Consider the following 11,660-nt stretch of genomic DNA (forward strand, 5'->3'; position numbering starts at 1 on the left):
AAAAACATCATTTGCATCTTACTGCAGTACATTAACGCTGGCATTTACAGCGGATGTATATGTGTGTGTGTGTGTGTGTGTGTGTGTGTGTGTGTGGTAGATTGTAAGATCTGCCTGTAGGTTAAAAACCAGCCAAAGGTTTGAGCCTGCTCATGAGACACACACACACACACAATGCACGTTAAGATTCTGTGTTTCTAATTTATAAAAAATGTATTAACACATTTTTTATTCACAGAAATACTCTACTACAAATCTTACTGTATAACACATTTGCAGTATTCAAACAGCTACGGTCTACAGTACATGCTGTGACCTGGTGTCAGATGACTTATGTGGGAAAGTGATGAAACCTCACATCAGCATGCGAGGCAGCAGGTGTCTTCAAGTATCATCTCTGCCCAATGCAATCAAATCACAAGCTGTTTATTTCAATTTGCATTTAAAATACAGCTGCTCATGCAGTAGGAGTGGAGCTGATACATGTTAAATTAACCTCCAACAACACTTTGATACTATTGAAATCACCATAAACTGTAATTTAAGGTGCTGTGAAGTCAGCATAAAGAGCTGCTGACTTTCCTTTGAATAAAATTGGTTGCGAATGTGCATTATCTTGACACACATATCAAAGAATTTTATTGTAATGTATGATTTAACCGTTTCTGGGGAAATAAACACACCAAATCATGCTGAGATTAAACTAGTTTACCGTCTACAGCACCTAATGAATATTGCATTATACTAACCAATTTATAACAGTGCGTGGTACTTTTCTTTAAATGACAGATATTTAATTTGGACTTTGTTTGCGTGGCATTGTGCTGCAGGGTCTCACTCTGCTCTGCATCTATCATTTCAGAGTTTATGAAGCTGAATAAGTCAAGCTGAAGCAAGGAATCAGGCAATCAGTTGGATATATCACTCTAACACACACGGAGGATCCCTAAATCCCACAGTTTGGACACTGTGTCTGTGTATCAGGATGAAACGCTCAGAGCTGGACAACAAGTGAGCTTGGCATTGTGGGCTTCCACCTGTGCTCAGTGTAGTGTTGAGATACTGAGTAACCTTTCAGGTGTAGTAATGAACCTTCTGGCAGACATTTTGGAGGTCTGTGGCTCATTGGCATCAGCTGTGAACAGCTGATTACATTTCTAAATGTACAGGACTGGAGTTAAACACACATGGCTGTTTTTTTTTTGTTTTTTGTCTGCGGAGAAGTAACAATTGTACAAAAACATAGACTGATTTTTTTTTGGGGATAGCAGGTTAGCTACTGTAGCACTTTCATAGCTACCTGTAATCATCATTCATCACCCATTTTAGGAAGATGTCTGTGTTGCACACAAGATATTGGATGGCTCAGTTTAAACTAATATTAGTAGCCCGCTGCATTTTTACACAGCTAAGACATAACCATACTTACGGCACAACAATGAGTAATATATGTGGAGAGCAGAGTATAAGAGAGGAAGACAGTTTTCCTTGTTGCAGTGACCTCATCGCCAAAAAATACTACAACTAATAAGTGAATTTACTTTACATAAGTGTAACTTGTGTCTGCTGGCTGCCCTCATTAAAAAGATAAGCCTCACATTACATCCAACCCCATGTAAATAGGACAGAAACGGTGTTGCAAACGTCACCCAAAAAAATGCTGTCACATACAATTAATTTCCCTTGGCTGATACATTTTGGAGGAAACAAATAGGCACATGAGTTATGCATTTTATCATTCAAACAACAAAGTCTTTATTTCTAACAATTTTGCCGACTACAGCTTTTCCTTCATTGTCATCTCCTGGCAGCCAAAGCACGATAAGGCATTTTTCGTTTATGTGTAGCCAAGCTACTGGACGCATGTTTGTTAAATATTGGATGAAAGGCAATGCCAACTTGAAGCATGAAACAGAATGCAAAACCTGCTCTCCGGTATTAAGCCTGTGTTTTGTAATCCTAACCAATGTGACACTACTTCCTTTAGAGAAAAATGTTGCCAGTGAATGTCAGTATTGGCCCGTGTGGCTGGTGGCTAGTTGTGACAGGAAACTTTGATACACTCTCCTGTAATAATTACAGAGTCTGTGGTTGGAAATAATGTGTCATGTTGAAAGAAAGTCTTGTCTCATGAGAGGATAAAAAGACTGTAACCTAAAATGGTGCACTTTGTGGTTTTAGAGTTTACACAGCAAGACTGTCATGTACAAATCAACCCATCAGCCACAATCTATCAGCTAGGATTTGAATAAATATATCAAGTTACAGCCAATACGTACAATTATATACTATCTGGCTGACAATACTGTGTGGACACTTCCAAGAATTTTGTCTACTCTTCTATAATCTACACAAGGAAACACATTACAGCAAACTATTTCAACCATACCTGCTTTGCAGTCTGGTGGCTAAAACTGCATTTATCAAGTTTGGCCACTAGGGGTGAAAACAAAAATAAAATACTATGACAGACAATGAGCCCCAACATCATGCTGCCATATAAAGCCCTTATAGCTAGCATGTTGGCAAACAATGACCTACTTTCATATCTTACAGACACAGAGCAACAATAGCATCTCATCTGATTGTTCAAGGACACGTTACAAAGATAATATTCAAAGTACAATACCTTCTGTATTTTTATCTCTCTTTTGGTCTCCACCAACTTGCCAGCTTGCTAACTGTTTGACTACACGAGTCAGCCGCTTTGTAGCTTTGTCGTTTGGAGCACACAGTGAATTTATCTTACTGTGCAGCTGTACAACCAAGACAAGGAGCCATTTGATTCTAGTTTACTATCAAAAATATTGACTAAGGCAAGTTTGAACGTTTTAATTTTGCACAAGCACAACTAGTTCACCACTAGACCTCCATAATGACACCAGCCGTGGTCACTTTAAGAGATTCATGATGCAAACAAAAGACCTGCTGAACAAAGATTATTTAGCTCTATTCATTGCATTTCCCAGCCATGTATGCACATTTATTTATGTGAAGACTTATTTCTGCTTTCAATCTAATAATACCTAAGCTACCATACATATGTCGGTAGTATATTTTTACGCAAAACATAAGATGGAAACGTGTGAACTCAAGGTTACAAACTATGACTTCCATCCTGTAGACATGTGATGTACAGTACTAACTACTGATTGCCATACCTGACTGAGTAATGTGATTTTTAAAAGTGTGCACTATCTTGTTAGAAACTTTTCTTTTTGTCACAATGTTAATATCAACTTGCATGCAACCCCCCTTGGGCTTATTCTAACTACTGACATGCATCATGTGAATCTAATATCCATCATATGAAGAGTTTCACCACAAGAGAGGAAAGATACTGATGTGTGAAATTTGATGTGCACCGCTCGGTATTTATGACATATTAATAAACGTAATGTGTCATTACTTAAGCAAAGGTCATTTTAAAATATCACCCGTAGTGAGTCTCACTTTCATTTTGAATAGAAGTCACATTTTAAAAGCTGTGCAGCTCATCCTGTAATGAAACTCTTCATATGTTGACCGCATTTTGCATTTTATACATGTTTCCACAGTTATGACATCAAGACAAAGCAGTGAGTTGTTGCATGTAACCTTAGTTATAAAGCACCTAGTAGGCACATTGTGGACATTATTGTGCTAGCTCAGGGAAAATACCATTTATTGTCTCTGATAGATGCTGTGGATTTAATAAGTAAACCTCAACTTTAAAATGTACCGTTTCATTGCAACCAGTGAACTCACCAGATCTCACTGTAATGGTTTTACGATATTACCTGAGCTCCATATTTTCCTCTTGTAATTTTTTGTCAGCACATTTAACTGTAAGAAATCTCACCACGGTTGCTCACTTTCTCTCTCTATTATGTATTCCGTGTCCTTAGTAATGTTTTTGGTGTTTTGATTGCATCCCCACATATTTGACGGTTTTAGCTGCTTTGCGACGTTTTGCCCTCACACCTCTGTCAGCTCCTTGCCCTTCATGTGTAGATATTTGCCAAAATGCGTATTGCCAAACACTGCTGTGAGCTAATCACATATACAGAAAATGAATGCAACTAAATCTACATATCAGACTTGTCATGGTGACTATAACCATATTCTTTTAAAACACTAGAGACAGTTTACAGTTTCACGTGATGTAGAACAATGAAGCACTGTAATGTTGCACAATATTATTAACCATGTCATATTGCTGTATTTACCTCTTCTTTAAATCTTTGCTCACTTGCTCCATGTACATGTTGAAGGTAATATTTGTAAAATTAAAGTGGCGTTCGTGCCGCTAGCGACTCACAGGTTTAATAAATGAAACATGTAGCTTATACAGGTGAGGCAAGACGTTAATGGTTCAGGGAACAGATTGGCTGCACTGATACGGGTAGATGGAGCATGGCGTCTGTGTTTTTAAAATGGCTCGCATAATGAAGAGCATCACTCTCACAAGAGTATTGTATTTTTTTAACATTTAATCTAATGCCCTGTATTTGTACTCAGCACTAATGTGTGTAATTTACCATTTATTGCACATATTGTTACTCACTATTATCGTCATTCTCCTTCTAAATGTTTTTTTTTTTCAGAACCCAATAATAACAGTGATGTTCTTGTGTCACCTTAGCAGTACGAATTGAGAATTGTATATTACTGATATTCTTTGTTTTATGTCAAAGCGGAAAGATAGAAAAATAAACTATTTCAATACTTATACAACATTAAGGATGCCGCCTTGTGGTTTGTTGTATTTGACTGAATGAATGTGGCTATAAAAAAGTTCCAGGTGTGATTTTTCCCAACAGTCCACACTGGAGCCCAATCTCTGTGCCTGCCAGTATGAAGGATGGAAGCACTACAGAGCAGTGAGTCCAATTTACTTTTCCAACTCTGCAACAACACTGAGTATTGTTTTCTTCTTTATATTCAAAGTAAACAATTCACAGAATACCAACCAACATGTCATGGGCACTGGACCAGGGCTTCTCAAATGGGAAGCAAACTCCTGCTGAGCTGCCAAACAGTGTTGTCAGATTGGAATGAAAATTAAAAAACGAACAAGAAATGCTTTACAATTTGACAGCCATGTGACTGGTGTGAGCTTAATATAGTGAAGAAAAAAAGTAATGTAGGGTGTGTGTGTAAGAATTTCCCTTTAACACTGGTTTAACATATGGATTACTTGTAATTAATCAGTGAGTTAATTAGTGACGTTATTTTATTCTAATTACTTTTGGCCTTAAGATAAAGCGTAGTTGTTTCTACCCGCTTCAAGTTTCTGTGCTAAGCTGAGCTTACGGCCTGCTGGCTACAGCATCATGTTTAACAGACAGATATGAGAGTGATATCAATTATTTAATCTAACTCTCAGAGTGAAGGCAAATAAACACACTTCCCAAAATGCCTTTTTACTAGGCTAAGTGGTTTTGGTTCATCTTAATTATTACAAACCCATACTTTGGTTGCCATGTACAGATGTACATGGCAACCAGAAATACCCAAATGATGCACAATATGAAAAACAGCCTGGACAACTTCACGTTTCCCTAAAAATGTGTTTTGTTCATGCAAAATAGATGCCTAATAAGTTGGCAGAAAAGGCAAGAAGAACAAATAAACATCCACATCTGCAGTCAAAGGAGTATTTCTCATGCTGCATGGCTATGGGAAATATTTGAGCATTCAAGGTCTCGGGCCATCTGGTCCGGTCTAATCTCTGAATACAAAACTCCCCTGGACTTTCCCTATGACAAACCCAGCTCCTGTACTACAGGGTACCAGCACAGTGCTGCCACATGCTCAATTTAGACATGAGTGTCACATGTGGGAACCCACACATGGATGGCTGTTATTATTCATTATGTGAGCAGATAGGTCTGATTGATGAGCATATCCTCCAGTATGCTCCAGCCCTTTGTGTTCTGATCAATTTACTACTTTGGAAGTATTCAGCTGAAAACATTCCACCCCCTCCCTTCAGGCCACCATGGCTCAGCAGCAGGGTCTCTAATTTGTGCTTCACACAACTGCCAACTGAAAAAGCTCTCTCAGCTTTTCAGCTGATAAATAAACAGCTCTGGTGAATGCTACAGTCCTATAACCACAAGTAAAATAGTCATCACGATGGTAACGTTACCTTTAGCTCAGAGTTGCTGCCCACTGGTCTCAGAGGCTGTGCTCCCTGAGTTGCTCACTAAACAGCAGTCCGTCATGGTACACAGATTTGAGAGCCACGGGTCTCACTCGTTCTTCAGCTCAGTGGGAGTGTGGCTTATGCTGGGTAAGGCACATCAGTGTGTTGCTGAGCTGCGGCTCAATTTTTTGCCGCACTTTTTCTGTCATTTTTGCACGACCGGTCATGTGCAGTGAGCGCTCAGGGAGGCAGGTAAGTAGGTAGATGGGTGGGTCAGAATGAAACGACTAGATAGGCTTATTACAGGCCTGTGACTGCCACAGATATTGGTTTTTTTTTTGGAAAATTTGATCCCCCTCTCCCCTATTTCACATGTCGAAGTGTCCTTGGACAAGACACTGAACCTCAACTTGCTCCCTAGTGCACTAACCCTACTTAACCCTTTAACGTCCTCACCAAGAAAAAAGCAATGAAAAAATGTATTCTTTATATATTTTATTTCCTTGGGGCACAAATTACAAAAATCAATGTTTTTTTATGAACAGACCCCACATTTTTTGAAATATTGGCCTCTACCAAACGGTTGAGATGTCGTGAGTAAAACATGTTTTCAATAAGATATAGTGAGTCAAAATGTGCTCTACCATATGGTTGAGCAGAAGGTTAAAGGGTTAAAATCATATGTAGTTTCCTTGGAAGAGGGTGATTTATGATAAAGTTATATTTGCATGTCTATTATAAAGAGCAGTGTGCACGGCCTCAACAACCTCCACCAATATGACAGGGCAGCCCATTTGCAGCCTGGGAGGATAAACGGAGAACAATAAAAGACTGAAATCATTGCATATTGCTTGCCTGTTGCTTATTAGTCATTTCTCTGAGCACAGGAGCTTATCAACATTTATATCAGCTGAGATCTTCTCTCCTCTGGACTGTGATGGCTGAGCAGTCAGGCAACAAAGATCAGAGATGTTTTAGGAACAAAAATCAACCTGAAGTGAAGAAACAGAGGTGAGGCAGACAAAGATTGGATTTTGAAAAGTGAGGCAAACGATACGGCCTTTTCCGTTTTGGCACCAGATATTAAATGTTGTCCTTAGCTGTGAACCAGGTGAGCACATGGCCTCTCAGGAAGTATCAAGGTTCCTGCAACCTTGTGCAGTCTGAGCTGTTAGAGTAAATGCTAAAAAGTCCTGGAGTTTTACCGTCTCTGACATAATGACTCCCTTTTTATTCATTGGCACTAATCTAATAACAGGACGTACACATCTTTTACCAAAGAAAAAGAAAGTCTCACATTTTACCTACAAACTGAGTTCATTTTGTCAAAAAGCTTTACTTCCACTTTTAAGATGCAGGGCACATTGTGAATGCAGAAGGCTTTTTTCTGATCTGATGGTCAGTCACTCTTGATTAGTGCTGCTCTTTTAAAAGGCTCTGCGCATAATGCCTCCCTGTGTGCCATCAGTCATGTTATGACACAAGCTGCCATAGAGGAACTACAGCTGGTGCACATTTAAAGTCTCCTGACTAAGACTGTATATCATCCTAACATGTGAAAACATAAAGTCAGTTGGAGCATTTCTCACCCATAACACTGAACAGCCTCGATAGCTGCCCATTATGTCTTTTACTTTCATACCAGCAAGGTTTCACTTTCATTATCTTCCTGGACATCTCATTTCAGAGTCACATGCGTCTTCTCATTGCCTAAAATGTAAGTGACCGTTAATTCAAAGTTCAACCAAAGTAGGGATTCATGACATTTAAGTGTGTCTTAGTATGTAATTATCCAACTTCCAATTAAGCTGATTAGGACGGTAAATCACAAACAGCTTCTCCTCAGCCCCTTGATGCAGCGCTGACACAGTGTTTCATCCACTAATTAAAACAAGTTGATCATGACGACTTTGAATGAGACTATTGGACTTCAGACGGAGGATTGAAACAGACTCAGATCTGCTCCTCCTGAGACCGATAAACAATGACAAAGCATAGCATCCTCCTTTGCTGCAGATCAGCAGTTTGCCCTCATCTGAGTTTGTTCTGCACTGAAATCCTCTTACTCTTTCTGCAGCAGTGTGCCGGTAGGTGTGCTGAGGCATATACAGTATAAATTAGTTTGGTCTCTGGAGAGAACAAGTTGATGTGGTGTCGGGATCAACACCGAGGACCGCAGTTGTGAGTTGAGAAATTGTTCAGCCAGGTTTCAGCCCAATATTAAATATTAGTACAGAACAGAAGCGACTAATCCATCTTTTGAATTTGTGAAAGAGTATCCAAGCGGTTTTTACCCCCAAGTGCAGACAGTGTTATTAGTTTCTGAAAAGCCTGTGAAAAGTGCTTCACTTCACAGAGCCCTTTATGGCGTATTTCTGTGCCGTGCTACCACATGCTGAACCGGACTACACTGTGCCTCTCTGTTTTCCTCTAACTTATGATGCATTTCACCGCGTAGGATGTTTTCCTCGGGCGCTTGTTGTTTTAAGCCTGGGTTTATGATTGTTGCGAGAGGTCCCTCGATAAAACTTTGATGAAGTCATCCTGTGTTTTGTTTCCACTGAGCACAGGACAATGTAACCCACGACAGTTAGAAAGAGTTCAGTGAACTTTCATCCAGTCAGAGCAATCACGTATGATTTGTTTTAAAGGTCTTTGCGCACACATCACGCTGTCCAGACGTAATGCCTTTAGTTAGCACAACTGTCTCTTACTTACTCTCTCTATTTCTTTTGATTGAAACAACCCTGTAGCTATACACTCTTAGAAATTCCCCCTGTTAAAAACCGGTAAACAACTGGCAGTAGGGTTGCCAGGAAATTACTGTAAAATTAACGGTATATTGCTGTTGCTGAAATTTACAGTTAACTACTGTTAGTATAAATACAGCAAAAAGCTGTTATTTTAAACCTTTACAGGAAAGTACTGTTGAAAAGATTAGCAGTTTATTACCGTTTATTTACACTTTTTCTTAAGACGTATATTTGCAGCTTTTAACTGTGAATTTCAGCAAAATACTACACCTTGTTGTTAATTCATTTCCTTCTAGCAAAATAGACAATATATTTATTTTTCTAAACCTAGTGATTTGATAAATTACTTCTTGCATGTCATGTTATAAACACCATGTTTTAATGTGATAAAGAAACGTAGCCTTTGAAACTGCAACTTAAAATGCCAAGACAAATAATAAAACTTCAAAGTGTCTTCTCAAACCATGTCTCTTTATTGAGATTGAACAAAGTATCAACAAGAACAAGAGCAAGTATTGCACTGCCTTGCCAAAACCTTGTGCAAAGGTTGTGTAACCTTTTTAAGGTTAAACTAAAAGAGTTTGGTGGCTCTTAGGATTAACACACTTTCTCATAACATAGAGAATAACTTCAAACTTAAATTCTTCTTAAAACACTAAAATAACAAAACAAAAAAGTTGCTTGAGAACTGAGAACAGCAGCAACTACGTGTGTGTATGTGTATGTGTGCATGTCTATGTGTGTGTATGTGTGTAACTGACTATATGAAGTCCCACTCAGAATCCATCAGTCTCTTCAGGAGACTTGAGACCGGAGGGCTGACGGAGGGAGAAGCTCTCTTCTTGCCTTTCCCTTTGCCCCCTGAAGCCTTTGTGCCCCGCTCAGGGTTGATCCCGATGAACCGCCTGAAAAACAAGAGTGCATGTTCAGAGTTGGTGTTGAAAAACATATACTGTAATTTTATACATGTGTTTAATGTTCTTGATATTCCATATTGTAGTTGATTTACTAAACCCAGCCAGGGTATGAATTGAACCAATATTAATATGTCTCAAGGCATTGCATACCCACATAACAACCCCTACCAACATTTGAAATTACAAGAAAATGTTTTGTGGAGTTTTCCCCTTTAGCAACTGCTAGCTAGTTAGCTAGTTAGCTAGCAAAGAATTTCCTCACAGTGTGCCTAGCTAATGCTAATCTTACAAATGACTCCAACTTCAGTAAGTGATGGTTTTTGCCTATTCTAATTAGCAAAGCAGTAAGAAACTCACCTGTTTGTTGTGGTGATGGAACTAGATAACAATTTGGCTTCAAACTCCACTCTCCAACGTGTCTCCTGCTCTCTCACCTTCTTGTTCCCAAAATGCATTGCAAAAAATACAAGAAATTACTGTTTTCTTTTCTTGAAGTAATAATACAGTAAAATAATGTTATAAACTGTTATTATACAGGGTAACCCTGTATTTAAACATAACAGGATCTTACTGTTGAAATGTCACCGTAAATTTACAGCAATTTCATTTTCATTCACAGCAAAAGTGTAGGGTGTCAATACAGGGCAACTCAGCCATATCCAGGATTAGGTCCGATGTAACATTCTCATTTACCACAATATCAGCACATGGCAACTGCAGTATGGTTACAGCCATTGATAGACCACAGCTATGGAAAATAAGCAGCATGGTTAAGGTAAGGCAACCAACACATGTGGTTAAAGTTTGGGGTAGATGGTGGTTGCAGTTAAAAAAAACAGGTGAAATTACAGGTTCATCTGTGTGATGCAGCCTCCAGTTTCCTGCCTTACAGTCTAAAGAACAGACCCTTACTTTCCACTGTGCTACTTAAAGAGCACGCTACTTCCTGCAAAGCCACTGATTGTTGGTACTGAATCTAAATCGTGGCGAACAGAATCATCTAATACGGATGTAATTCCTGTGGATACTGGGCTGTATTTATATTTTTCTTATTGTCAACAAAAAACTATGACCGTGACAAATACTGTCTGTGTATTGAAGCCTGATATATCCTCCTCCTCTGTGTCATAGAGTTAAAAGTACATCAGTGAGTCACACTGTTGCCGTGGGTTCCTTCATCACCATGAACACACACACTGTAGTTATTTGGACTCATTCCCAACATCATTAAGTATCCGCAGGTGAAAATAGTCCCCCACAAGTGCGCCACAGTATTTACCCCTGTCTGTGTAGCATTTGCTGAAAACTACAATGCCCAGGAAGTTTTTGGCCTTTATTAAACTTCATATTTGTGAGCTGTTTGGCAGATTTACATCCTCAGTCAGAGCCAGTGGACTCGGGGCAGAGAGCCTCACACAGGCCAGGGGTGTGGAAAAGCACCCAGAGGGAGACCACCACTCTGTGAGGGATCTGTTATTATTACATTCATTATTCATTAGGTGAGGCTGTTTGGAGATCCTGAATGATGGTCCTATGAACTCACACTGTATCTCTTATGCGCATTCCCCCACATTACAAATCCGGCTTTAACCCCTTCAGGGCACTCAATCACTAGTATAAGACAGATTTAGGTTGATAGGAAGAGCGACATTCCCACTGCCTCTTTCTGACTCTTCATCAGTCAGCTCGTCAGCAGGCCTACAAATATCACCTCAACATCACACAGTTTATGGGCGTTATATCTCCATTTCAAAGCAGTGACTTTTTGATCACATGGTGCAGAATACAGCCGCGCACTGGAGGCTGCGCGCGTCAGCGGCGGATAAGAGAGGTGAAGCATCGCAGGAGGTGTCAGGCTCA

The 11,660-nt window shown here is 39.4% G+C and overlaps 1 protein-coding gene across 1 annotated transcript in view; it reads left to right on the forward strand.

Annotated features, from left to right (window-relative positions):
• Positions 1–1,868, forward strand: part of LOC139208535 (nck-associated protein 5-like) — a 48,431-nt gene extending 46,563 nt beyond the window's left edge. The window contains exon 13 of the mRNA XM_070838247.1: positions 863–1,868. Coding sequence (XP_070694348.1) covers positions 863–864 — 2 coding nt within the window. The 3' untranslated portion in view covers positions 865–1,868. The remainder of the gene's footprint in view (positions 1–862) is intronic.
• Positions 1,869–11,660: the final 9,792 nt, after the last annotated feature.

Source organism: Pempheris klunzingeri, chromosome 10 (genome assembly GCF_042242105.1).
Source record: "Pempheris klunzingeri isolate RE-2024b chromosome 10, fPemKlu1.hap1, whole genome shotgun sequence".
NCBI classification, from domain to species: domain Eukaryota; kingdom Metazoa; phylum Chordata; class Actinopteri; order Acropomatiformes; family Pempheridae; genus Pempheris; species Pempheris klunzingeri.